The sequence below is a fragment of the Plodia interpunctella genome, chromosome 1 (genome assembly GCF_027563975.2).
Source record: "Plodia interpunctella isolate USDA-ARS_2022_Savannah chromosome 1, ilPloInte3.2, whole genome shotgun sequence".
Lineage (NCBI taxonomy): Eukaryota > Metazoa > Arthropoda > Insecta > Lepidoptera > Pyralidae > Plodia > Plodia interpunctella.
Genome location: NC_071294.1, coordinates 4,060,833 through 4,088,767, shown reverse-complemented (window position 1 = coordinate 4,088,767; position 27,935 = coordinate 4,060,833). Strand labels below are relative to the sequence as shown.

The following is a 27,935-nucleotide window of genomic DNA, read 5'->3' as shown; positions in this document are numbered from 1 at the left end:
TTGAGAGGATATCAGTCTGTCCCAACTCCTCCTCAATAACTTCTGGCAATGTACCTACATAATGTTCATTTAATACTGTGCATTATGTATATGTGGTCATCCACACATCATATTAGTAGGTAGGTACTTTATACTTCGTGGTACCTACATAGCACCGAGATGGAAATGTGCATTCATTGATTTTTATTTTCCTTAATACAATTCCAGGGCAGGGGAAAACCACTGAACTATTTGTAACTTGCAGGTGCAGCAGAGCACAAAGGAATATGTAATGTAGGTAAGTAGATAGTTTGTCTTGTAAACCGTCCTCCAAGAAGTCTCGTCATGACGGTTCATTACTACTACCTAAATTATACCTCGGTATCTAAATGCGTCAGACAATATGCGTTTCATTTCAACTGTTTAGTCAGCCAGCATATTAAAAAAATAAAATAAAGTTATGCATGAGTACCTACCTTCATCGTCTTAGATGGTCCTAGTATAGGACCACCACCCACATAATCAGTCGACACCAAACACCTAGGTCTACACGGATCACCTTACATGTCGATAAAAATGTTTTAAATTATGATTTAACAGAAATTATTATCTATATCTTCCATTGTTTTAATATGTAGGTACTTATTGTATCTTACGCAGAATGATCATCTTATTATTACATTGAAGTTATAATAATATGACTTATCTATAAGTAAGGTAAAATAACTGCTACTTATTTGACATTTATTTTCAAGTATAATATTATTAGTTAGTTTTAAAAAAATTGCATTCGAATAACTTGATAGCGTATCAATATTTTTATTTTAAACATCCTATTAGGTATTTTAGGCTGATCTTTATTCTTCGGCTGATTTTAGGCGGACCGAGGCAGTTTACTCATATAACACATACAATATGTGAATACAACAGATGAATTCATTTATTGTAGAATCGTTGAGCTTGTTGTATTTTGGAGTTTTCGTGTATGTACGGAACCCTCGCGTCCTCGCAGCGCCCCGATTAAGAAACGTCATAGTATAAGCTAACTAGTATTGTATATAACTTGCAGCCGTACACACTCACGCAGTAGTCCACCGGCGTCGACCACGTCTGTCACTCTCGTGTACATACGAAGTATCCAAGGTAAATAATGCATTTACTTATGTGATCATAACAGAAATATTTTTTATTAAACTAATAAAAACTTCTTATATAGAGATAAACATAATTAAAATAATTTATGTTTAATGCAACAATTTTTTTTCACATTTTAGTATTTCCATTTATAAAAACTAATCTTAATCCTTTATTAAGTGCGAAAGTTTGTGGTCATCACAAACTATGAGGATGTATGTGTGTATGCTTGTTACTCTTTCACGCAAAATCGACTAGATGTTTTGTTATGAAATTTGGTACCTACACGAGTAGAATATAAGCTGGAATAACAATTTTTAGGGTACCCGAAATTCCCAAGGGAGAGAAACCCCAGCTAGTGTTTACATAAATTGAAGTTTGTAATTAGATTAAGATTAAGTATATTTAGATTATGGTACTTATAAGTAAAAATATAATAAATAAAATACAAATAACAGAATTACAATTAAAATAAAAGTTAATTAAAGTAATTTGTTTATAATGCAGTCCTTATTATGTCTAATGCAATTAACATTTCGCCACCTGGCCGTCATGATCCGTTTCCTCATTCATCTTCTTCCTCATTTTCCTTACATTGATCATCCCTTCCGCATAACGCCGATTAACGCAGGTTTTATCTAAAAACCTGGTGAAGTTAATCATGTTTACTTGTGTGTTTCACTTGATTAACGTAAATTATTTTTCTTTTAATTATAAAACTGAGTCACTATTAAAATGGAGATTGTGAAAACGAAAATGTGAAAATATTTTCCTTTAAATAAATAAAATTGGCTTTTTGAAATAAGATGTCTCACTTCAACAAAAAATCGTTTGATTTTGTCTTTTTGTCACAAAATTTATTATTATCAGCATATATTTATGCAATAAGTAGACGAGAGTGTTTGTTGTTCTGTGTGTTGCGCCATATGCACCAAACCAGTCTTCGTGACGAGCTTTGCAAGAAGTGGACTTGGGATCTGAAGAACAAAAGACCATGACCCCCTTTTAATTTCAAGTCTGGGGATTGAGACAACTTGGGGTACTTTCACAATAATCTAAACCAAATTTAAACCTTAACCTAATGCTTTATGACATAAAATTTATAGTCATTAGGGATATGGACCACGTAGAAATAAATGTCCTTATAACAGCGGTAAACGGAAAGCGGTAAATGGTTCAAAATTAATGATTTCGCAGTCTAAGTAAATATTAAATAATAACTTGATGATGTTCTGTAACGAAAAGTACTATTTTTTGTCTGTCGTCCGTAGTTCGGCCCGCAATAGCTAATGTTTGACCTTGGGTCACTAACTTTTGATTTCAATTCCAAATAGAAAATTCAAATGGAAGAGAGGCTAGATAACAAAAAACCGAATTTAATCAAAATCGACCTGAGCAGCGGTTGAGCTATGAAAGTGTGACAGACATATAGACGGAATTTTTAACATTAGTACGAAGTAGATGGATATAAATTTGTTTCTCAGGTTCAATATGTGGTGCACATACATGTTAGCGACCGCGGCGTTGGTCGCCGTTGCCGACGCCTACTCCGCTGGGGCCCCCACCGGCGCCTGCAAAGACATGATCCCGAGGCACCCTCTCTCGCCCCAGACCAAGCCAGCGCCCTACATCATCACTCCTAGCACTACGGTGGGTAACTTTGTACAGGGTGTTACAAAACACCTATATAGTATAGGTACTAGGGTATTATGTAATCTGTGGTATAGGTTTTGTTACTGATAACCAGGAGTTCGCAAGTCCATTGGGGCTTTACTAGTAAATCAAAATTTGGTTACTAACAAACAAACATTTTTTCCAGTGGCTAGTACTTTACTTGGGGAACAACCCCGAAACCGAGAAAAAATACTAATTAGCTATCACATTATGACCACGACCTATATACGTACCTACGTGAGTATGCTAGCGCAGTGGCCGATAAATTAAAATAAAATAAAAAATCTAGAGTGCAGATTACCTCACGAAGTTTTTCACCACAATTCCTACAATAAACGCATTTCGCCTTAGGTCTGCTTCGGCCTTAACTCTACAACAATGAGTAGATGACTCAGTCGCAAGATATTCCAATTTATTGGGTTCTTCCAAATTCTTCCAACTTCTGATGAGATCGAAAGATGGAGCCCGCGCTCCGACTGAAAAACGGACCCTAGGCTTCGACGCTTAATCAACGCTGCACAAGTAATCGGGAACGCTCTGATGAGAGAGAGAGAGAAAGAGAGTGAAAGGCAACTGCACAAAAAAAAACCAAAGAGTCAGTTCTCTGACATATTTTTGTTTTCAGACGGTGAAAGCGGGAAGCCCCATGGAGCTAACGATCTCGGGCAAGTCCCCCTCAGACAAGATCCGGGGCCTGCTGCTGCAGGCGCGCTCGGGGGAGGACATCGTCGGCAGCTTCAAGGTGGAGCCCAACGACCCTGTAGTCCAGCTGCTCAACTGTGGAAAACCCGATGTAAGTAATTGAAGTTGGAAGTGTTATCATACATTTTGTTTTAAAAATACTATCTAATTTTGTACGTGGTACAGTTAGGCCTTTCGGTCTAAGGGACCATGGAAAAAATACGTCCTTACCGTCATGTAGGACATGGTACCCATAGGTAGGTACCTATATGAGACCTACAGTGAACTCCGCAATCGAAATCAATTTATTGTCTATCTGCATGGTCAGTATTTACTGACCATATAGATAGACAATAATGATGTTTTATGAATATTTTAGGAAAATGCAGTGCAGTCGAGTTATTATGATTTTTTTCTTACCTATGCATATTATCTTAACTAATAAAATATACCTATCAATAAAGTTATTATAGTCGTTCATGACCAGTGGCACGGCTTGGTACGGCGCAATGGAACAAAAACTGATGAATCGCAACGGTTACACATAACGATTAAAAATGGTTGTTTAATTTCCTTTAACACACGAACATGTACCTATTATCAAATTAGTAATACGTGATTATTATATTACATCTTAGAACATGTTTTGTTAGTCGAAGCTATGATATAAACTAAGGGTATAGGGATAGTGTGCAACTATCCCTATACCCTTAGTTTATATCCCATCCAAAAAATCGTCAAATTTGACGATGATCTTAACCGGTGACTCTGACGTTTAGACAAAATGGCGTACTTTGCGTTTTTCTGCGCATGTCAAAGTTGGCGGTGCAGTGCAACCCACCCTTAGGTACAAGTTTTTAATTCGTTGGAAATTGACATAGATAAAACAATAACAACAGATAATGTATTAAATGAGAAATTTTAATAAAAATATTAATAACAAAAATTTAGTTCAAGTATTTGTAATTAAAAGTAAATCATACTATAACCCACAACATGCTTCGTCAACAGATTAATGTTTAAAAAAATTATGTATTTATAAAAATAAATAGATTCAATCTAAAAGACTTCAACGAGCCCGTTTCGTTGCCCCATACCTACGACCAAATAAAAACTATTTTTATGTTTACTTAAGGGCATCGTGAAAGGTGATTTAAAGATTATATCGTGTTAAATCTGTAACGATTATGTAAGTGTGACTTTTCCTTTGATATTTTTGATATAATCATAAAACGTTCATTTAACTCGCTTGGTGGTAAATTAATGTTATGTTTTATTATTTTATTTGTTGTTGTAACTATATTAAGTATTATTGCATGTTACATAATTGCAAAAGTTATAAAAAGCTTCCTGGTAAAAAATTGTTATTGTCATACTCTAAACAAGGTTACGGGAAAAATTAACGTTTAGCCAAAAGCCTTCAGTAAATATAATGACTTCTTTTTTGCGGATGCTTATAGGTACTAACAAGGGGATATGACTATTTAAGTAGGTACCTTAATACTGTGTTTATATTTTTTGTTCGGTTCAGAAACAAGCGTGGAAAAAATATTTTAAATCATATTAAAATACATTTATCGGTCGTGGTCCAGTCCACCCGTGCAACCCTAAGTCACATTTATGCTCAAAAATAAAATACCTATGTACTAAGTAGTGCTAGGATCAATTACTTGGATCCGCTGCACATTTTCCCGCCCGATGTGCCCCGATTAGTTATTAGTTACAAATAGTTGAAAAACCTGTTACGAAAATCAATAACAACTTAGAGAAATAATGCAGTCTGTGTGACATCCGTCTTCAAATAAAAAATCGACAGACAGACGACGAAGCGATCCTATTTGGGCTTCTACCTTTCGTGCTACGGAATACTAAAAACTAAATCCAAACTATGAAACAATTTATATAAAAAGTAGCTTTCGGTTGCGCGCGGCTTCGCCGGCGTTATTTTCCCATGGGTTATTTTTCCGGGTTGAAAGGTACCCTATGTCCTTTTCCACACTTCAAACTACGGTATCCATCTTTCGTCCCGGAAAATAACTGTTCCCGTGGAAAATACATTCGGGCGAAGCCGCGAACAACATCTAAGTACTAACACTTTATTTTGTGACAAATGACCATGTCGTGAGTCTTATATAGAGGAAATATGTGTATTTTTGTAATTGATAAACTCAATAACTACTGGATCGATTTTGGTGAAATTTGGCACAAAGATAGAATAGGAAATAGTAACTTATAAAAACGCAGATGGAGTCGCGGGTGGCCGCTCGTGATAAAATAAATCTGTATGCTGTGGCATCAAGGCTACATCTGTCATTTAGTATTAAAGGTCGCATCCAAAAGTACTATGATTAATGATCTTAATAACTCCAGCAAAATCTTGTCAGTAACAATTTTCTGATTGAGCATTACCTATAAATTATGCATCTGTATTTAATATATTATAAATAAGTATGGATATTTAATGCTGTAATTTCGTAAATAATGGCGTAATGGCCGAATAAATCTTAATTTGCATAAAATAGCCATAAATAAAGAAGCAATAAATATATTTTAATTTTTAATTACCAGCTTTTACCTGCGACATCGCCCGCGTTTATATATTATTTATAGTCTGACCAGATTTTAAGTTAGACCTTGGTTAGACCATATGCTATACAACTATGAAAACCACATCAAATTTCATCCAGCAGTTTTAGCATGATGTGCAAACTAACATACAGACAGACAAAAATTCAAAAAACATTGTTCTGCCTTCTATTAGTCCCATTGTTTTAAAATAAATATTTTACTAAGTAGCATTTGCAAGTTTAATTCTAACTATAAGTATTAGTTGTGGTCAAGGTGGAAATCCTGATTAATTACAAAATTATTTGCAACTTTATACGAATGTTATTATGTATTAATACTTTTCTCAGATAACTAAGCGCAATTCCTAGTAAGCAGGTACAAAATAGACTGTTTATAGCCGAGGACATAACTGCTCCCTTCACTCGTCAACGTTCACCTGCACAGTACAATAAAGTTAGGTACTTCCCAAAACGTATTTCTAATAGCATTGTATTTTTGATAGAAGGTTAAGTATCCATCAAATTCCGCCCATTGGCAACTCTGACCTCCGAGTTGCATCGTACACGTTAGATCAGAGGTTCCCAAACTTATTTTTATACTGGGTTCGATTCGAAAACGGCGCGCATTTCGATATATGAAATGCGAAATGCGCGGCGTTTCGATATATCGAAAAATAAATTTTAACCGCCTCCTACTGTTGCAACTCTCTCGTTCATCTTCACATGGTGTATGAAAACTACTATATATTAGTCAGACTGGTATACAAACTCATGTGGTACGAGTAGGATTCGAACCTGCATGAACCCTCATGGGACCTTTCGGTTCACAGTAGGGCAATCTTAGTTACACCACCGCTTCCAAGTTAAAACATAGGAAACTACTTACTTATAAATAAATGGCGAACTTCATGCTAAAAGTATCTAACTCAACATAACTATATTTATAGTTGAGTTAGATACTTTAAGCGATGATAGTTATCGATCAAATAGAAAATCATCGCCCCACTAAACCACTTCACCCCTTGCCCCTTCAAGGTCCCAACGACCACAAGGGGGCAGTAGCGCCCATATTGAGAACCTCTCCATAGATGCATGTAATAACTGGATGCGGACTATGTCACAGTCAAACAAAGCCTTGACCCGTACTGATAGGCTGTTGAACTGTCTTGAAATTACAATGCAGCGAGGTTTCCATAAATTACTGCCTGCGGTCAAATTAATGCTGGTTAGTGTAGGTTGTTGGGTGTGTTTTGGTACCTAGTATTTTTGTCCCAGATTCAGGTAGAATGCAATTTGTACTAAATATTATGATGCTTTACACTGTACAACTTTTTTATATGGACTTACTGCTTAGGCGTGAACATAAGTTATTTTCAACTCAATTTAATAAATGGATGGAAGTACATATACGAAATAATAAGCCGATTAGGTACGCCCATTAGTCTGACCATTCATGTATTCGCAAAGGAAATAAATATTTAGGCTCAGCATGTTACTTAGATTCCTATTACGAAGGAATGTTCTGAACTGAATACATATAATTAATTTATCTAATCCTTGTTCTTACATTTAAATGTATATAGTAAGTAGTACTCATTATGATGCTCCCGATAATTTTCATTTTCCAGCGCATTTAGAGGATTTCCTCTACCCTATGTATTTACATAGGGTACCCGCATACAATGATAGTAGATCATACATCAATAATGCATGCGAAAATAAGATTTTATATACTGTTGTACGCCCACGTGATGTTCCCGCACCCTATGCATAATACTCTATAAGAAAAAAGACAGTAATACATAACTTTGTGTTAATTCCAGAACGCAGTGACCCACAAAAAGCACGACGAAAGCCAGGACAAACAGCACCTTAAGTTGACATGGACGCCCCCCTCAGATCTCAAGGGCGAAATCAAATTCAGGTATTATAATGCCAACAATTTCGCACACCTATTGTCTTACTACCAAAAAATAATTGTTATCCAAAAAACATTAACATTTAGCCAGAATGATTATTAAGCGGAGCCTGGGCTCGGACGCTCTATGGCAGTCGAAGAAACCAGGAAGTCACTCAAATGAAAGAATGCTATTCGTTTTGCATTGTAATTACTATGTATAGAGGTATAATTTAAAGTGATATTTGTGGAGCAAGGACTTTTAATCTATTGACTTTTTATGGCTCAGTTTCAAAACATATCAAATAATTTGTATTGTATTAAGTATATTATTACTTAAAAAAACGTTTTAACATGTTTGTATGTTTTGCATTTCAGAGCCACCATCGCACTGAATGGCGCCGTCTTTTGGGTTGGCGTCGAGTCCGCGCCGGTCAAGGTGGTCTAAACACTTCATTAGAGACCTTAGTTTAAAATTATGATACAAATTCCCCACTTATATAAGTTAATATAAATTCAATGTTACTTTTGAATTTGTGTCTTTTTACAACTTTAACATTTACAAGCGAGATGCAAGTAAATGTTAAGATAAATATTTTTTTATTACGTAAAAGAGTTCGTTTGTAGTTTTGTACATTCACCTTAACAATGCAAACAACTATTTGATTAAAATTATAAATTCTGCAGGTTTTTATGGCAAATAAATGAATCAGTATTTTCATAATAGTGAACGTACATTTAAAAATCTTATATAATATGATAAAGCAAATGTGATACGGTTTTTTAAATAAAAGTTTATATAATTTTAACAATTTTTTTTTATTTAAACATAGCACCTAGAAACTTGTCTTCAAATCGTTTACAAAATTTCAAGTCTTATTACATAAACATGACAGGAACGAGTACTTATGAGTATTCCCTAGCAAGATACACAAAGTAATTCAAATCAAGGCGTTTCCGAACCACTTGACATAGAAAATCAAAGCAAAGCATTTTATCAAATGTAGGCTTCATTCAAATCCATTTGGTAAACAGACGAAATAAATTTATAATAAGTAATCTACAATAATCGAGGATATTGTATATCCTCGTTTTAAATAAACTTGGTATAACCACATTTGACACCTCATTCCTCTAACGTGAGTAAAATTGTGGAGTCATACTTTACTTTGAAAGTTCATATCAATCTGGTTAGTCAAGGCCGTTACTCATTAGTATCATTTACACAAAGAATCATGTAATTATCTAGAAAATCTACACTATGTCTAAGCAGCTGAGATTTTCAGATATGCAATGATATTCACAACACCAATGACTATAAATGTAAGTGAAGTTTAAAGGTAAGCAATAATATTATATTTGAGCATAAGGAATATAAACTGGGGTTTATTTTATCACTACTGAGTATAGCGGTGTCGATTCTGCTAACGCCAAGTCAATATTCTATCTAAATAGTAGTAGTGGAAATAAGAACTACTGAGATGCAATGTCGATTAACATTACTAAAATTAACATTAGTAAAATTTTCACGCAGTTTAATTTAATTTTCTAATTCCATATCGTTGTCGTGGTGACTTGTCGTTGTCACTTCAGAGAAATTGCATGTGTCGACTTAAATCAAACATGACACATTTCCGTTAAATTAGCCACTTATCAGTGTTCGGGCGGCTGAGGTTAATACACGCATTATGAGTAAAAATGACTCAATTTTGAAAACAATGGTACTAAGGAAAATTATTCTTTGTCACTATACATGATGATCCATTTTACTACTAGCTGTAGAGATGGAATTTAATAATCTAATGAAATGTCTTTTATCAAAATTTGTAGTAATTAGATGTTGTGTAAACCAAACAACATCTAATCTAAAGCAGTTCTTAAAAAACTTTCATTTTTACAATAATATAATATGTATGGTAGGACAATGATATTCAACTTAAGTATGCATTACAAAATATCTACTTATAAATATACACATGAAGTGGTAATAGAATCGACACCATGGGTAGATCCTTTATGTGAAATAAACACATTGGAAAAGAGGTTTTCGTATTGTACAGTGGACCTAACTGGCAGCGACGAGACGGAACTTTTTTTGGAAGTGTTAGCCAAGATACCATATCTTACCACGTGGTATGTACCTATATAGATATTTTGTAACAACCTATACATTATAATATTAAAATATGCATATATTCTCCTATTATACAGGGTGTTAGCATGTTGTAATAGGTATTAATTAAAATTTCCTGGAAAAAGTTTGACGTCTTGAAATAAATCTATGTGTATAAAGTTAATTGACAACCAACACTGCAATCCAAGACATCTCATAAAATAACTACACCTTCGAGATATGTTGTATGAAGTAGTCCGGGATACATTTAGATCACTGTACGGAAGACTAAGTGCTACCTACCTCAAATTCCAAATGGTTGGTGAAGTGACTTATTCGTTAATTCCTCCAATAGACATACGTCATAATCTAGTTAAAGTGAAATATTTGGTCAGTGAACAGTAAGTTAGATTTTTAAATGATTTATTTTACTTATCAACTATTCAATGGCCTGGACTTGACAAAAATGCAATGTCGGAAATGGCAAGATACTTTAACTATTTTTATAACAATTTAAATATATAAGAAAATGAAATAAATCATGAGAAATTATCACAATCTTTGGCCGATAGACTTTGACCAATTAAATATCCCTGTATCTACCTACATTACAAGTATTTTAATACTAAGTAGGCTCACTTGTTGGAAAGAGATTTTTCGCATTTTTCCTTGTATTTTTATAATTTAATATTAAATATTTCCTATTCAAGACATATCAGGGCTTATAAACGAGAGTTTAAAATAGTTTAACTAAACCAAGTGCAAAATGTTAATGTTATAAAAAAGAAACAAAATAATTCGACATTCAAATGCACAGTTGAACAATAATAGCAAAAATATATTTTTAAAATAAAAAATTGCATTTGTCTGTTACCTACCATTTTAATATCATTATTTTTTTAACTGGATAACCAAAGGTTGGTAATAGGTTTCCGGTGATGTAGATTCAGTTAATACAGTAAGAACATTTTTTGAGACAAATTGTTCAAATTCACTGTTAATAAGTTATTGTAAAACAAATATCATTGGTCTTAATTAAATGCACTTTAATTTAAGTCTTAAGTCTAAAAATACATCACAGTTAATACTGAATATGTAATAAATAAATACATATGAAAGTATTCTATAGGCTATCATTGGTTCTGTATGAAGTAGCTCTGTCTTTTGAGCTGTCGATAAAGTGAAATATACTTCCCTGCAGCAGAGGTCCTAGGAACAACATACTGCTTGCAAAACAGCTTGGGATCCTGAGCCTTCTCTGAGAGTTCACCACAGTCAAGAGCTCGGAGGAAGGCAAGCACAAATGTGAAACAGTTATGTCTGTCTTCATTATATCTATCCGCTTCCCATAGAGGACTAAGACTCACCTGAAATTGAAAAATTAGTATAAATTGTTTCATTTATCATAATTGCTTCAGATAATAATTAGGGCATTAGCCAATGATATCAGAATTTAATTATTTTTTAACAACAGATAATTCACTCACCTTCAGTAGAACACTATCCCAAATTTCATTCCAGAGTTCATCAAACTGCTCAAGCAGCAGACATTGGTCCCATTCAGCAGTGGTATCACGAGAGCTCCACTTCTTTGTATTTGTATCCACACCTCTGATACCTTCTTCACAAAACTCCACAACTCGGCCGAGGGAGTTTGTGACTCCTATATGTAAATCCTTGGAATTATAATAGTCACTGAAAATATTTGATCAAACAATGTTTATTGTATTCTTATACAAATAATGATAATTTTTTTAAAGACATCGTGCAATAAGCAAAAAACAGCACACATTTAAATTTCCATAGAATCTAAAATTCAAATCTAGAAACCAGAAATAACTAACAAGATCCTTATAGGAATTCTGTTTAGCTACTAACTTGAGGAAATCTCCATGAGTGGGTTTCATAACGATGGCTCGTGGATGTTGAGAAGCTTTTACGAAAGGATAGGGCACTCTGAAACAAATAAAGGGGCTCTTAGCAACAACCCAGAAATATATTGTTAACTCCAATAACAAAGTTCAAATATCAAATTACCTGAATGGCAACAGATTGTAGTCGTATCTATCTAATTTATGGTGACACACAGGACATTCTTCTGGGATAATTGTGCAAAATACTTTGTGTTCGCAATGGTGGAAACAAAGGATACCAGGATCCATTTTCTTACACTTGTTTTTAAATAAATTTATGAGAAAACTACCACGTTAACTATTTCGATAGTTCTGCTAGTTGTAATAGAACGTTTTTAGGAGATTATTTTAATGATTTAACAAAAGAAACTAAAGCTAATTAGAAACTCTTGAGTCAACGATTTATAGGAGGTGAAAATTCCCTTCCTTTCATTTTTGAAGAGACGCTCTGAACTGTGACTCGTGAAAACTTTTTTGACATTTCTCTTTGTATTTTTTTTACATACCCACACAAAAAGCTCAGTGTTTATGAAATATAATATAATACATCATATTACATATTTAAAAGAGTTTCATTTATTAACACTTTTTTGTTTAATTAAGACTATCAATATCATATAAATAAGAAATAAACTCAAATAGTCATAATGTAAATATTCGTAATATATAGAGCTTCTGAATGTGCCTGACAGACTTCATATGATGGGTCATGGTTTGATCTCATTGGTGCAAACTTTGTATTAGTTTATGGCGGCTTATTTAAAAGTATCACTTGTATTGAATTACACTTTTTATAATGACGTCATGTAATTAAGTATTGTAAGTGAAAGATAAGTAAGGTAAATAAAATAATAACATAAAAGTGTAATGTATAAATATCTTATTAAATACACAAGTTGAATGTACACTTTTAGCATCCTACTTACTAATACTATACTACATACCGCATTGTGAGGATCTATGTAGGTATGTAGTTAGTTACCCATTGGACGGATTGGTTTGAAATTTGGTACACGCACACGGGTTGAATAATCTGGAATAACACATAGGGTCCTGTTTTCTCCAAATTTCTTCAGTAGCGAAACCTCGGGGCACAGCAGGCCATCTTATAAGCCTGTACTAATATAATATATATAAGTACGTTTATAAGTACTAGCTTTTGCCCACGGCTTCGCCCGCGTATATTTCCCACGCGAACAATATTTTTTCCGGGATCTAAGGTTATTACCTTCTGTTACATTCTCAACAATCATACTCAACAACCAAACATACATACGTACATTCTCACAAACTTTCGCATTTATAATATTTTAGTAGGGTAAGTAAAGATTATGGAAGTATGGATTAGTTAGTAGTTAGTAAACGTAAAGGTGAACGTTTTCTTTAAATTAATTGTTGACGTGACCTAGTGCCGGCACTCAGTTGGTTTTATTGAGCCAGTGTTGGAATTTTGTCAATAATTTAACGTCGACAAGCCCCAAGCTAACGTGTGTGTTTACTGGTTGCTTGGCGACGATGCCAACAACCACACCTCTCTCACGAGACCTAGTTTTCATTTGTTTTGTGATATTTGTATTTTCTTTACTTCTTTAGATAGTATCTAGATAAGAATTGTGAATTGCAAATTAAATAGGCATTATTAACGTAAGTAGTAGTAAACCATATTTTTCTTAAATATATAAATCTAAATAAGATATTCCAAAGGGAATACCTATTACCTTAAAAAATAAAATTTTATATATAGGAAAGTATTTTATATACGCCTAGTAATAATTTTTTCTCATACCTACATTGGCATGTACTGGTACACATACGTATTGACAATTTCCCTGTCATGAATTCTAGTAGTTTTAAATTAATAATTATACTAATTTTAGATAAGCTAAGATTTTATACAAATGGATCTTTTCATGCTACTATTCCATACCTTTAAGGCTACGTAATCTGTGTGAGTTATCCCTATATATATGTATATATATATTTAATTTATAAATTCATAAAAAATTAAGAAGGTTACAATACAATATGATGCTATTTTATTGATAAAATAAATCTTTACTTTATTTTTTTTTTTCTACCACAGCCTACATAATGTCGTAATCTAAGCAGACATTATGCTGCTAGAGCAGAGTGGAACGGCGCTGCGGATCACGTGGTGGGTGCTGGTGGCCGCCCGCGTCGTCTACGGCGGCGTCTCCTGCCTCAGCAACCCTTGCATGCATGGCATATGCATTGATGATATTAACAGGTTTAGTTACATAAAAATAAAAAAACATTATATATAAAAATAAAAAACCTCTACTGTGGATTCACAGTAGAGGTTTATTATATTTAGTCAAGAACAAAATCCAATAATCCAACAAAAAATATGCATGCTTTTTTATAGCTGCAGGATTTATGATGCCACAAACATAACACATGTAATATTTATAAAACCCCTCTCTGGTCTAGGATTTAAAAAAGTTTATTATATATTTCTATATCTAATTTATTCGCAGTTTCGTCTTGTCAAAAATTGAAATCTTGGTTCCGTTATCTTAATTTTCTTGAAAGGAAGATAAAGATCGATGATAGTTTGAAAGTAGTTTGAAAGTCAGCAGGTAGTTTGAAAATAAAATAAAATTATTTTCTATTTTAATATTTAATCAATTTAAATTAGTATAAGTACATACATAGATACATTTAATGAAATAGTAACTCAATAATTATTTGACCTAATTGAGTTACGACTTCCCATTACTGTAGCAGATACATAACTACAGAATTAGTTTGTTTTAATTTGATTGAATAGAACAATAATAGGCACTCTTTATAGATTACAATAAGTAACCTAAACTGCTAAATTTATTTATAGAGATATCCGACTAAAAAGTCCCATTCCTAATTTTGTTAAAAATAAATCTTCATTGTAGCACCTATTCGTGTTATTGCGTGGATGGATACACGGGGGTGCAATGCCAGACAAACTGGGATGAGTGCTGGTCCTCCCCCTGCCTGAATGGGGGCAGCTGTATTGACGGCATAGCTTCCTACAACTGCACGTGTCCTGATGGATTTATTGGTAAGCATGACTACATTTTACAATTGAATACTGACGTAATGTAATAATAGTTTGAGAGATTGATCTTAATCTAGCCTGATAGAAAGCAAAGATAAGTTGATACACGCAATATCTATATCCAAGTAAAAAAGCAAGTAAAATGAAAAAAATATATGGTTATTGTATTTGTTTCTTTATTGACGATTTGAAAAGTTCACAACAGTAGTCGACGTCAACCAGAATTGAAATAGAGAATTTTACTTAAAGGCATCTCGATTTCCTTAAAAACTTTTGAAACATTTTAGGTGACAATTGCGAGACGAACTTCAACGAATGCGAGTCGAACCCGTGCCTCAACAACGGCACTTGCATCGACATGACCAATGGGTACATCTGCTCTTGCGTCCCTGGCTTCTCCGGGGAGCATTGCGAGGTTGACATCGCGGTCTGCAACACTACTGAAGAGGTCCGCTGCTATAACGGTGGGAAGTGCATCGAAGGGCCTGGCTTCAAGTTTTATTGTGAATGTTTGCCCGGTATGTAGGATCTCAGTGCTCACTATCTAGTCTAGTACTAAAATGTTTGATTAGGTGGGTATTTGTGTCCACCATCAACGATAAATTACCTATCACTGAGTCATATTAGGTATTGTTACTGTTGAAGTATGAAACTTAAAAAAATTACTTTTCCAAATCATGTTTCAGGATGGGCCGGAAGAAATTGCGAGGATCAAATAGACGAGTGCCAATCTAACCCATGTCAAAATGGTGGTATTTGTATAGACATTCATGCTGATTACATGTGTGCTTGTACTTTTGGTAAGTAACTAGTAGGTACAGGAATTTCAGAAAAATAAACATAGTTCTACTTATGTATGTCCTTACTTTTTATGTAAGTTTCTGTAGAAACAAACATCAGTCCTTAATAAATTCAATTTTGTCAGCAATAAATAAAATTAGTTACAAACCCATTTGGTAACTAACTTTATATACTTAGGTCTGTATCAAATGGTATTACCTATAATATGATCTTCATTCAAAGTATCGGTGCATTTCATTTCAGGGTTCACCGGCAAGAGCTGCGAAGTACAAATAGAGTTTTGCGATGATAACTCTTGTAGTAATAATGCTTTATGTGTGGTCGAAGACGGCGCTAGAGTGTGCTACTGCGTGCCCGACTACCACGGCGAGCGCTGCGAGCTACAGTATGATGAATGTCTCCTGGGGCCTAGGTACATTTTACAAGCTGCTATTTAATTTGCCGTTTGGATTGGAAGGATATAAGATTTGATCCACATTAACCTTCCAATCCAGACTCTTGACGAACTATTTTCATCAATTCATCCTCTTCACAAACCTAACAAATTAAATTTTTTTAAAGAGGAAACCCTAGAATCGTTTAACTAATTAGTTAGTTACTTGCAATAAACCATTATTTCAGATGCAAGAACGGCGGTACGTGCATAGATGGAGTAGATAACTTTACGTGCTCATGTCCTCCAATGCTCACCGGAGCCCTGTGCGAATGTTTGATTCTAGAAGATGGGAGCTACGACTGTGAATACATCAGTCCCACGCCTTTGACCAGTTCGACTGAGCCAACGTTTTCATTATCATCATTCCAGGAAGAACTTAGTTCGACTGAAAAAAATATTGCATATACCCCAATGTTCAATAACACTAGTTCCAGGTCTGTACCTACTACAGAAGAATCAGAATTTACTACTTCAATAAGCTCAGCTATGATATCAGAAGTGACTGCCTCTGAATTACCAACAGAACTTGTTTCTTTACAAAGCACGTCTACAAATAAACCTGAACTTTTAGAAACAACTGAACCAACTGCTGTAACCATTATTGATACCACATTGATTCCTGTAACAGTAACTCCTGAAATACAGACTGCTGTAACTATAGATTTAGAAAATTCTCGAACTGACGAAACAACAATGTGTGAAGAAAACTGTGAGACCACAATTTTAACGACTTTGTTACCTTCAGTAGATACTGCAACATCAACAGAAACAAATGTAGTAGATATAACAACCGCAATTATTAAAGAAACATCTGAAGTTCCGATTGTTATTACAACAGATAAAGCAGATAAAGAAAAAACTGAAGTCACAACAATGTCTGTAATTGAAGTAGTTGTTACAACAGAAACGAGTAGTTTATCATCAGAAATGGCAACAGAAATTACTTCAACGCCTAAAGGAGATATTACTACAGAAAAGATGTTCACAGACACTCCGACCGAACATCCAGAGATAGAACATACAACTTCCATAGAATATACAACTACTGAGGTTATAGAGCCGACCACAAGCTTTGAGACTTCTACATTGTATACCACTCAGCAATATGAGTGTACTGATTCAATATGCAATGACCACGGAAATTGTGTCAATACCCCTCATGGTACTCGGGTAAGTTTTTTATCATAACTACCTACGAGACATAAGATAAAAACTTTAACTGAACTTTACTTTTTTAGCTCATTTTTTAAAATTTATTTTCTTCTTTAGTGCCACTGCCACTTCAACTACGCGGGAAAATTTTGTGATGAGAAAATTACAATCACCTCAGCTGCTTTTGGAGGAAATTCTTTCATAACACACAAATTGCGCAACAACACATCAATTAACATCGAATTCAATGCTAAAACCCTAATAACTGATGGACAAATAATGCACGTGGACTTAGCAAAAGGAGTTTATATGCAGCTTTGTATGGTGTCTGGATTGCTGAAATTCAAATTTTCCTGTGGCTATCAAACAATGCTTTTGAGTGAACTGAAAACTTTTGTCAATAAAGGATATCCCATGAAGATAGAAACCAGGTATTCACACTTTTTGAAGAAAATTATGATAAAACAAGTATTATTATAATAGTTATGTCTAATATGTATTTATTACCTACTTATATATTCACACTGTAGAAAAAACAATAAAATTAAAGCTAATAAATTATATTTTCAGATTAGACCTCTACCTGAAAGAGCAGCACTGCAACGCAACTCTTCGCTTGAATGACACGGTGGCTATGAGCGGGGGCCAAGTGGCCAACATCTCGGTCCTAGACCACGACACCACGCTTTATCTTGGCAACTCACCCGATGTCCGAGATACTGACAACAAACCCTTCGTTGGGTGTATCAAGGACCTCATTGTAAGTGTGTGTTCGAAGATGTTTTAAGTAGTATACCTATACAATCTGGCATTAGGTTTATAAAACGGTGATGTTACTATCAGTGCTTGTGGAATGAAATACTATTTTGCAGAACTACAACAAATTCATTTCAAATATTTTGTAAACACTATTACAGAATCAAATTGTGCTTTACCCACACAGGTTAATGGAGAAAATCGTTCAGTATTCGGTGATGCAGTAGAAGCTGGTGAAGTAAGCGAGTGTTCATCTCTAGCGTGTTTGTCAGCACCATGTCTAAACGGCGGCTCTTGTGACGACAGCGGCGATGGGTACACATGTTCTTGCAGCAATGGGTAAGTTAGTCGAATCTTGGACCTACTTGTTATAATTCTTTTTGAATATCATAAACTGACTTTTGTCACAGAAATAGTTATTTCTGAAGAAAATCAATTCACCTTTTTCTGTAATTTTTTTTTTGTAGTTGGACTGGACGACATTGCTCGAATTCAATTTGTGAGAACAATCCTTGTCAATCCGGCGGCAGTTGCGAGCCACATCCAGGCAGCGGTTTCCTTTGTCTCTGTCCCTACGGAAAACACGGCATCTTCTGCGAGTACAGTGAGTTTCTTTGCAATTTTCGTCTATATGTGAAGGATCAATAGCCAACGTAAAGCGTCCAAGTCCGCCTTATTTTTTTTTCCATTTTCAATCTCAATGTCAAATGTGATGATGGGTTTCATGAATACTCGAATTACAGATGTGGAAATAACGCGTCCATCACTGGCCCCAATCAGCACAAGCATATCATCGTACCTGATCTACCCGCTGTCTCCTTCTGCCTTGAACTCCGACCGACTAGACCTGCGTCTGCGCTTCCAGACGGCGGATATGGAACAGATAGCCTTGCTCGCCTTCGTGGGCCAGGCGGGGCGACATGACTCGCGCAGTCAGCATCTAGCACTGACTTTTGTTAAGGGCTACATTATGCTGACATGGAACATGGGCAGTGGTAAGTAAGCTATCATTAAAATTATATTATATATAAATGTCTGAGGCATTGTCCACCTGGCACGTCAGAAAATATCTGGGGGTTGGTGGTAATTGAGCAAACAAACAGGCATACGGTCCACCTGATGGTCTGATGATGAATATGTTGAGTAATTTTGGTTATCAGGTCCTCGCCGCGTGTTCACGTCCCGAGCGCTGAGTGCCCGTCGAGGTGGCCACACGGTGAGAGTGTGGAGGAGAGGTCGTAGTGCCGGATTCAGTGTGGACAACCGTTACAACGCCTCTGGCAACGCGCCCGCTGTCCAGCCGCGCATGACGCTGCTGCCTTATGTGTATGTCGGTGAGAAAAAAATATAGTTACTTTTTGTACTAATATTATTGTAATTCTGGTCTCCTTAATCGCTGTTATAACTTTGCAACTTAGTCTGTCAACTGCATACATACTTAATTGAGATAAATGTGCTCCTCAGCGAAGTTTACATGGCATGACAAAGATGCCATGACAAAGATAAACAATCGGTTGATTGTTCCTTATTGATATGATTAAGTTAAGTACATTACAGGTTTATGATTTGTTACGCCTATACTTCTATCAACTTTCCAGGCGGTCACCCATCTCCCGGTTTCTCTGAGTTGCCACACGACTTGCCGCTGCACTCTGGCTGGCGAGGCTGCGTGTGGGACGTGTCGGGCGCAGTATCCGGCCGGCCCGCCGCGGCGCGCGGCGCCGGTCAGTGTGGCGTGGCGCAGTGCACTGCTAGATCTTGTAACGCGCCGCAAGGGGTGTGCATACACTCGCCTGCTACCTACGGGTAGGGAGTTAAATTTATGGGTATAGTTAGATTTCATGCCCTGTGGGTTCACTACACGAAAATAGCGAGGATCTTTTATGAGCCGTCGCACACACATAGGTATTGTAAAGTAAATGCCAATTAACTATATAAGAATTCGAACTTAGGTGAAAATATTAAATCAGCATACCTAACGTACACTGAAACACTCACGATGCACTCTACGAGTTTGTATTAATTCTCTGAGTTAGGTATCTCATCTTAGCATCAGCATCCTAGCAAATCCACATGTAAACACCAAAGATCTTGCAAGACTGTTCATTAAACTCACTTATGTTCCATTCCAGCTGTATTTGCAATGAAGGCTGGTTCGGAGCCACGTGCGCGTCTCGACAAAGTGTCTGCGGTAGCTCGTCTCCGTGCCGCGGTCGCTGCGTGCTCACTGCTGACGGAGAACACTGTGACTGCCCCTACGGGAAGACCGGGAAATATTGTGATCAAGGTATGTGTCGTACAAGTAGACCAATTACAATTATTGTTGTTTGTCATCATCATTATAATGTCATTTAAGAGCGAGGCATTAATCCTACTGGACTACCTTCCATTGCTCACTCTCAACTTTATTGTGTGCCATTGGGCTAATTTATTGCAAGTATCGATAGTTTGTCGTTTTTTTAGAAATCACACACATATTATAAAGTGTCTGTGAATTTCTAAATTTTTTGATTTGAAACTCATATAAAAGACTACATCCTCATATGTACTTATATGATACCTACTGAGTAGGATCGGAAAGTGATAAATCTGAAGAAATCGTAAAGGTAGATTAGATTCTTATATCTTATTGATTTTGTTCAGAAAAGTAGCATTATAAACAAGTCCACTTTCCAGATCTTATCCCAACGGATGTTCTTTTCACCGGCACACGCTCCTTCGTCCAGCTGCATCCCCGAGCCATCTCCAGCGTGAGCCTGGCGTTTGAGGCTGACGTTAAACCGAGGAAGGAGCGCGGTCTGATAGCGTTCGTGCAAACTCCGCATTTTTATGCCTCTCTGTCGCTGCAAGGAGGACTTCTGGAGTACAGGTGGACAGGTGTGAAAAAATGTGAAAAATAAGTAATATTTACTTATTTGCTTGTTTACTTACTTATTTATATAAAGGAAAACTAACAGTAATTAATTATTCCTGTGTAATTCATAATAATTTGACGACCTTGGTGGCGCAGTGCTAAAGTTCTTGCCACTGAACCGAGAGGTCCCGGGTTCAATCCCCGATCGGGTCATGATGGAATTTTCTGATTGGCCCGGGTCTTGGATGTTTATCTATATATGTATATGTTATAAAATATAGTATCGTTGAGTTATAGTATCCCATAACACAAGTCTCGAACTTACTTTGGGGCTAGCTCAATCTGTGTGATTTGTCCTAATATATTTATAATATATTTTACAATATATTTATAATTAATAATTATGCAGAAATGAGTTTTCCATCCGTTCTAAATTGGTCTGTTCAGATGTAACTTGCATCTCTATTCTACCCCATGCAGTGAACTCAGGACCTTAAAAATAGACCAACTATTAAAACAACCACTTGTGGTCTTTTCTTGCTTATCATTCCACTGGCTGATTTGATAACTGCTTTTAATATGTATTTCTAAACTCAAACAAGTTTTAAATATTTTTACTTACTTCTTTAACTTTCGTCATCATTCATCATTTCGTCACAGATCGTCTCTCAGGACTGACGTCGCTGGTCCGCAGTGGGGTAGTATTATCAATGTCAGCTTGGCACAGTGTGAAGGCGGGCCGGTATGGCAGCCGGCTGTACGTGTGGGTGGACGGGGCTATCTCCACCGAAGGCATGAGGGCTCATGCCTACCCTCATACGAGCAGCAACGCTTCAGTTCTTATAGGTAAAGACCACCAGACTCGACAGAGTAAGCTGTTCAAACGCATCTTGTTCATTCGAAAGAGCTGGATTGATTAATTCAGTACAAGCGCAAGTTTGTACTAGTAGGTATCGGGTTGGGTTGAGTTCTATTTAGGGCCACTAGAATGAAACCAGAACCTCGAACTTCAACACTTGTATAAATCGAGGAAAGAAGATCGAAAGAGAAATGACGTGACAGTGGTTTAATGTAGAAATACTTAATGTCTTAAAGGAGAACAATTAAGGTACGACAGGAAATAGTTTTGGAAGGAAAATACATTCCATAATGCGCCCATCGATATTTAGGGATTAGCAAGCAAAGTAAGAAATAACATCAGATTCACATTTGTAATCCAGGTGGAGCGAAAGATTTATCGGTGATTCCTTTTGATGCGATGTCTGGAGCGGCCGAGTCGTTCGCCGGCTGCATCAGAAACTTCCACATCAATAACATCTTGGTGACTTTGGAGCCACAACATATACAAGGTAAACAAAACTTATAGATTCTTATTGGGCTAATTGTTTGGCTTCTACGGGAAGTTCACTTCGATGTGAGGATAGTAATTCTACATAAAATTCCTTTGCTTAAACAAATAATATAATTTTATTGAAGCTGTATCCGCATTTTTGTATTATTAGAAGCTGCAAACTTGGAGGATTGTGACGGCACTCCCTGCGGCTCAGAAACTTGCGGCGGCAGCGCATGCTCTGTTGAAGAGGGACGCGCGCGGTGCGCGTGCGCGGGCCCGGGAGGAGGTGCGGCGGGCGGGGGCGGCGGAGGGGGAGGCGCTGGTACTGGGGGAGGGGGAGGGGGGCGCTGCAGGAGGGAGACCGCCTGTCCGTCCAGGAGGTGTGCCTTGCCACGAGGATTCTGCAGGAAGGGAAAGTGCGTCTGCGCTACGGGTTATGATGGACCATACTGTGAGAATAGTGAGTATTTTCATAGTGGTCGATAGGATTCGCGAATTCAAAAAATTAAACATCCCATCCAGTCTTTATTAATGTGAAAGTATCAAAGAATATTTAAAAATCTACTCTATGTTTCTGCATTCGCGAGTAGCAAAAGCCATTTTGAAGTAATCTATAAAGCAACGCGCTATACTATATGTAGCCAGCTGCTTTAGGCTAACTAAAACTTCAAAATCTTTATTCTTCATGTAATTTTCCAGGAATAAATATAACAATCCCGCAATTTGACGGCCACAGCTTCCTATCTCCGAGCCGTGTGGTGACCACGCTTCAGCACGCCGCGGAACAAAGGGTGTCTACCATGCAGCCTCGTGCGGGATACGTCGCTCTTAACTTCACCACTGCACACCCTAATGCGCTGTTGTTCTGGTGGATCATGGTGAGTTTTGATTCAACAAAAATTTGCTTCTATCTCTGTATCACTTTTAACGACAGATCATACTTTTTCTGACATATCATGGCAGGATGAGAGATCGAAGTAATTACTACCTATTTAATCTTAAAAACTTCGTAAGCCATTATTGAATTTTCAGGATACGGATTACTTTGGCATAGGTCTTGAAGGTGGCTACCTGAAGCTGGCATGGTCTTTCCCTCATAATTCTTCCCGGGAACCCCTTCTCGATCACTCCTCTTCTCGACTGCTGCCCCACTCTGGGTTCCTATCAAATGGAGAATGGCATACGGTGGTGGCCAAGATAACTCAAGCTAACATCACTGTCATGTTGGATGAGGTTGTGGTGTATGTTGAAGAGCCAGGCGTCGGTAATGTGGATTACGATGATGTGGATTTGTATATAGGTGAGTCAATATTATTATATCTATAGGTCAGTCTTCATTCATTTCTCGTCTAAAAGATCTTTTATTATAAATAGAAAGAAAAAAAAATCAAATTCCAAAAATATAATCTTTTCATTATAATCCTTATTAACAATTATTCCCCAGAGACTTTCCCAATAGACACTTTTGAAAAAGCTTTTAATAAAATAATAACTAAACAATATCTTAATTCAGGGGGTGTAACGGAACATGAAAGTGCAGTAGCCAGGACGATATTTCCACATAATTTCAAGGGCTGCATCGACCAGATAACCACAACCGAAGACTCGTACCTGACCAACTACACAGAAATTTATAGCGAAAATATCAAATCGTGCCAACTGTTCTTCTTTCCTTTGACTTAACGACTTTATTCGTACAACCCAGTGATTGTGATTAGATTGTCCTAGTTATAATAAAATACTCATAGTACAAAAACCATTTCTAGTCTTCTAATGACCAAAGTGTGCTTATGTATTTTAGTCAATTTACTTATTTAAAGTTTTGATAACATGTTTATTTAAAAAATGTTAATTTAAGTGTAATTTTAAGAAACGTAGAAACAACAGTGCTTACGTTATGGTTGAAAATGAAAATTAAACATTCATCGTACACAAAATATAGTTTTATTGATATATTCATATTTAATAAATTGTATACATAACATCATCAAATATTATATTATAAACATATACATTTCGTTATACGTTACTTATTCAAACACAAATACAATATGAGATGTTATCCCCGTTAATCATATATCTCATTAATTTAAAACGTTTAGTCTCAACACAGTATAGTATAATTTCCCATTGTCGTACAATATGTATCTAAACACGCCTCTTGCGAAGCTCTTTAAAATCAGATTTATTTACATTTTCAATATTAAAGCAAGATGTACATTCAATAGTCGTAAAATTCGTTAGGCCTATTTACAAGTGGAATATAGTTGGAATGCTTGACTGTAGTACACAATTTAGCAGCAATAGATGTAAACGTGTAAATCATAGGAACATCGGATTCCTTCATTGTTGCGTGAAGATTCGTTACACTTCTAAAATAAATATTATATTAAGCCATAAAAATAAATAAATTGTTAATTGCACAAAGTTATTATGAAATTTTGAAAATAATATATTACTTTACAATAACACAGTATGTAAGCCGTGCTTACTAATTCGCCTTGCGGAATCAGGCCCGCAGTGAAATGTTTAACGCAGGTAGCCGATACAACAACACGAAACGAGTTTCTGATACCAAAGTAACACGTACTCTAGGAATGTCTCCGATAACAATAATAAAGATATAGAAAGAAAAGAATAAGCTGATCACAGAAGTAAATATTAAATATTTACGAGTATATTTGATATATAACTATGGGGGTGAGTCGCGGTAATCTCGTCTATAATATAAATAAGACACCAACACGTTTATTACCTAACAACGGATCGAATATGATCATTGGATGCAGAGGCCTACGCGACAATGATAATACTCAATGTAATTACGTTATTCTTGATAATAATTTCCACAAAACTTCTCTGACCACATTAACTAGTGAGTAATAAGATACCATGATACTATAACATCAATGTTTAAAATGGAAATCTCATACATCGGCATGACAATTACTACTAACTTTCAATAAAACATATAATTAATAAAGATACTTTGCTTATCTAAAACGAAATTCATTTAGAATAATATTTATATGAATATGAAATCAGTTAACAATTTTCTAATAATGTTATTAAAAGTAACAAACACCAATAAGGGATTAATAGCTATATTTTTTTTTTCGAAGTGTCTCTATGTGGACAGTCTTCTATAGTTTACTTGATTGACAATTCCATGTTTTACACCGGGTGGTAACAATCTCAATAATTCGTAATCTCTACAATTCATAAACAATTAATCTATTAATTATATTATGTCATCCATAAAAGATCATTTTCTATGAATAAAAACAAATCGACGATATAATTAGTTACATCAATATTATTCAAGCATTTGGAGTATATAAAGTCGGATTGTAATGTCTGTCCGGTCTGTGCTGCGCACGCGACGAATTCGCGCTTAGTCAAGTGCCATTATAGGGCTAATACTTTGAGTAAAAAATACCAAAATAAAGGGACCGACACATCCATAATTTCCCATTTTCATACCAGCATTGAATCATAGAATGCCACGTGTCTACATCTAACCGGTGAGTCGGCATGGACAGCACAAAATACAGCTAATGTCAAAAGTGTTACGAAAGCGTTTGAAACATTTCTATAAACAAAGCAGTTACTTGTAAAATCAGTCTCATTCGCATAAGGAAGTGATCACAGCACACACACTGGAAACTCGTTGCAGACGGGGACCAAGTCCCACTTAACAGAACTTTAATAATAGAGCACCTTGTTTACTAATTTCTTATACTTAAACCTGATAAAAAACATGCAACAGACTGAATGATTTTATAAAATATATCTAATGTATGGAAAACATACAAGAGTCAAGTATACTAATAATAGTAAAATATTGGAAGTACACTTTATATCACTATTAAAACAAACATTATTATTAGATATATAATAAATAAAATTATTCTTGTCGCTTGGGAAAAGCAAATGAAATAACAAGTTGCAGATAGACTAGATAATGAAGATTTGTGAAAGTTTACGAGATAGTTACATACAAGACAGAAGGAAAGGCTTCCACCGTAACATACATTTAAAAATTCAGCAACTTCACACACACATGCATGAAGGCTTATAATATTCACAGAAGTATTTGAAACACCAACACTGATTATAAAACGTGTGCTAGGCCGATCGGCGCAAACCACCCGTGGCAGAAATCTAGCTATGACAAAAATAAACTCCGCGACTTGATCGCAAATGAACGATTGCGGCGGTCAATCAATCGAAAATACACAAATTCGCATCACGGGAGCACTCCACGATCGTCGATATGATATCTACATAATATGTACATATAAATAATTAACACTCGGCACTAGCGAATTTCGAGCAATAGCGACACTCCGGACTCGCGGGCACTGATCATTGAGCGTGATCTCGTGGTGAGGGGGGGCGGCGCGCTAGATCCGCGCCAGCGCGCGCGGGCGGGCCGCCACGAGCGCCTGTCACGGGCGGGGCTCCACCAGCCGCTGCACCAGCACGGCCACCGCCACCGCCAGCATCAGGAAGCCCGCCGCCATCAGCAGCGCCGTCTGGCGCGGCGTGAGCGCGCGGCCGGCGGCGCGGGGCCGGCGGGGCCGCGGGGCCGGGCCCGCCGGGACCACGAGCCGCGCGGTCCCGGACCACGCGCTCGACAGTCCGTCCCGCACGGCCATCACCCGGAGGAGGTACTCCGCGCCGGCCTCCAGATCTTCCAGTTGGAATTGGTTTTCGCTGCCCGCGTATACCTGCAATATCGTAATGACGATAATTACTATTTTTATTTTTAAGTCGAAACGGTAGTAACATTTTATTATAACTTATATGAACTAATATAACAAAAGCAACAAAATATTGAGTGTGAAAGAATAATTAATAACCGATTGGAATATATAATAGGATATTTAATTAAAATCTGTGATGGCCAGAAGTCTGGAATCTGTGTAAAAAACAAATATTTAAATCTTTAAGATTCGATTGTAATTTTACGACCGGCCCAAGCCTTTTTGGGAATGCTAGCCTATTATATATGGAGTTTTCCTATTCTGAATACCACAACAAAATCAGTCGCCGTTACCTGTTTGAAGACAGCATCCTTAGCGCGTGCGCACTGCAGCACGTACTCCGCGTGGTCTAGGGCGTCCCAGGCGACGAGTGCGGCGCGTGCGGACGGCGCGGTCGCGGACGAAGCGTGGGCGGACGCGGAGGCGGAGGCGGGGCTGGGCTGCAGGGCGGGCGGGCGCGGGGCGGGCGGCGGCGCGGGCGGCGTGCTGTACCACACGCCGCCCGACCAGCTGCCGCGACCGCCGCGTTCGTCGCTCGCCTGCACGTGAACGTTACAATTGTTACATGAGATCATATGCCCCTTCCATTCGGTTTTGGAAGCTAAATGTTGCGATAAAATTGTTGGGTCCACAATATCAGATGTTCTTGTGGTAAATGATGACAGCGAGACTGGTGAATATATGACATCTTACTTAATACTAGCTTATATACTATTAATAATTATGACGTTGTTGCATCGACCCTGTAGTTACATGTTTCTTTTGGACACAACGTTACTTGAAAATAGGACTAACATAGATTATTTTATTTCCGCTAA

The 27,935-nt window shown here is 36.6% G+C and overlaps 4 protein-coding genes across 7 annotated transcripts in view; 2 read left to right on the top strand and 2 right to left on the bottom strand.

Moving 5' to 3' along the window:
- The first annotated feature begins 258 nt into the window (after positions 1–258).
- l(2)34Fc (lethal (2) 34Fc) lies at positions 259–8,465 on the top strand. Its single transcript, XM_053751077.1, has 6 exons — positions 259–277; positions 1,049–1,122; positions 2,598–2,763; positions 3,413–3,580; positions 7,859–7,959; positions 8,311–8,465. The coding sequence occupies exons 3-6, from the start codon at positions 2,605–2,607 to the stop codon at positions 8,378–8,380; spliced, it is 498 nt and encodes a 165-aa protein (XP_053607052.1). The 5' UTR covers positions 259–277; positions 1,049–1,122; positions 2,598–2,604; the 3' UTR covers positions 8,381–8,465.
- Positions 8,466–8,732: 267 nt separating this feature from the next.
- Positions 8,733–12,432, bottom strand: LOC128673171 (uncharacterized protein). 2 transcript variants are annotated; one of them, XM_053750872.2, is made up of 4 exons: positions 12,083–12,430; positions 11,924–12,001; positions 11,533–11,740; positions 8,733–11,412 (listed from the first exon to the last, which is right to left on the bottom strand). In XM_053750872.2, exons 1-4 carry the CDS (start codon positions 12,205–12,207, stop codon positions 11,179–11,181), a joined length of 645 nt encoding a protein of 214 aa, XP_053606847.1. In that variant the 5' UTR covers positions 12,208–12,430; the 3' UTR covers positions 8,733–11,178. The 2 variants fall into 2 exon arrangements, with proteins under 2 accessions (XP_053606847.1, XP_053606931.1); XM_053750956.1 differs by lacking the exon at positions 11,924–12,001 and having other exon boundaries at positions 12,083–12,432.
- Positions 12,433–13,346: 914 nt separating this feature from the next.
- eys (eyes shut) lies at positions 13,347–24,276 on the top strand. The gene is made up of 22 exons (XM_053767543.2): positions 13,347–13,602; positions 14,042–14,206; positions 14,871–15,019; positions 15,304–15,534; positions 15,703–15,816; positions 16,061–16,229; positions 16,439–17,423; positions 17,523–17,836; positions 17,976–18,165; positions 18,349–18,500; positions 18,629–18,765; positions 18,905–19,156; positions 19,322–19,495; positions 19,760–19,967; positions 20,294–20,448; positions 20,838–21,038; positions 21,676–21,861; positions 22,236–22,364; positions 22,518–22,808; positions 23,048–23,226; positions 23,381–23,648; positions 23,862–24,276. The coding sequence occupies exons 2-22, from the start codon at positions 14,073–14,075 to the stop codon at positions 24,029–24,031; spliced, it is 4,788 nt and encodes a 1,595-aa protein (XP_053623518.1). The 5' UTR covers positions 13,347–13,602; positions 14,042–14,072; the 3' UTR covers positions 24,032–24,276.
- mtgo (miles to go) overlaps positions 24,277–27,935 on the bottom strand; it is a 46,410-nt gene continuing 42,751 nt past the window's right edge. For all 3 annotated transcript variants that reach the window (XM_053750133.2, XM_053750047.2, XM_053750218.2), the window contains 2 exons: positions 27,411–27,656; positions 24,277–27,081 (listed from right to left, as the gene is read on the bottom strand). In XM_053750133.2, coding sequence (XP_053606108.1) covers positions 26,800–27,081; positions 27,411–27,656 — 528 coding nt within the window. In that variant the 3' untranslated portion in view covers positions 24,277–26,799. The remainder of the gene's footprint in view (positions 27,082–27,410; positions 27,657–27,935) is intronic.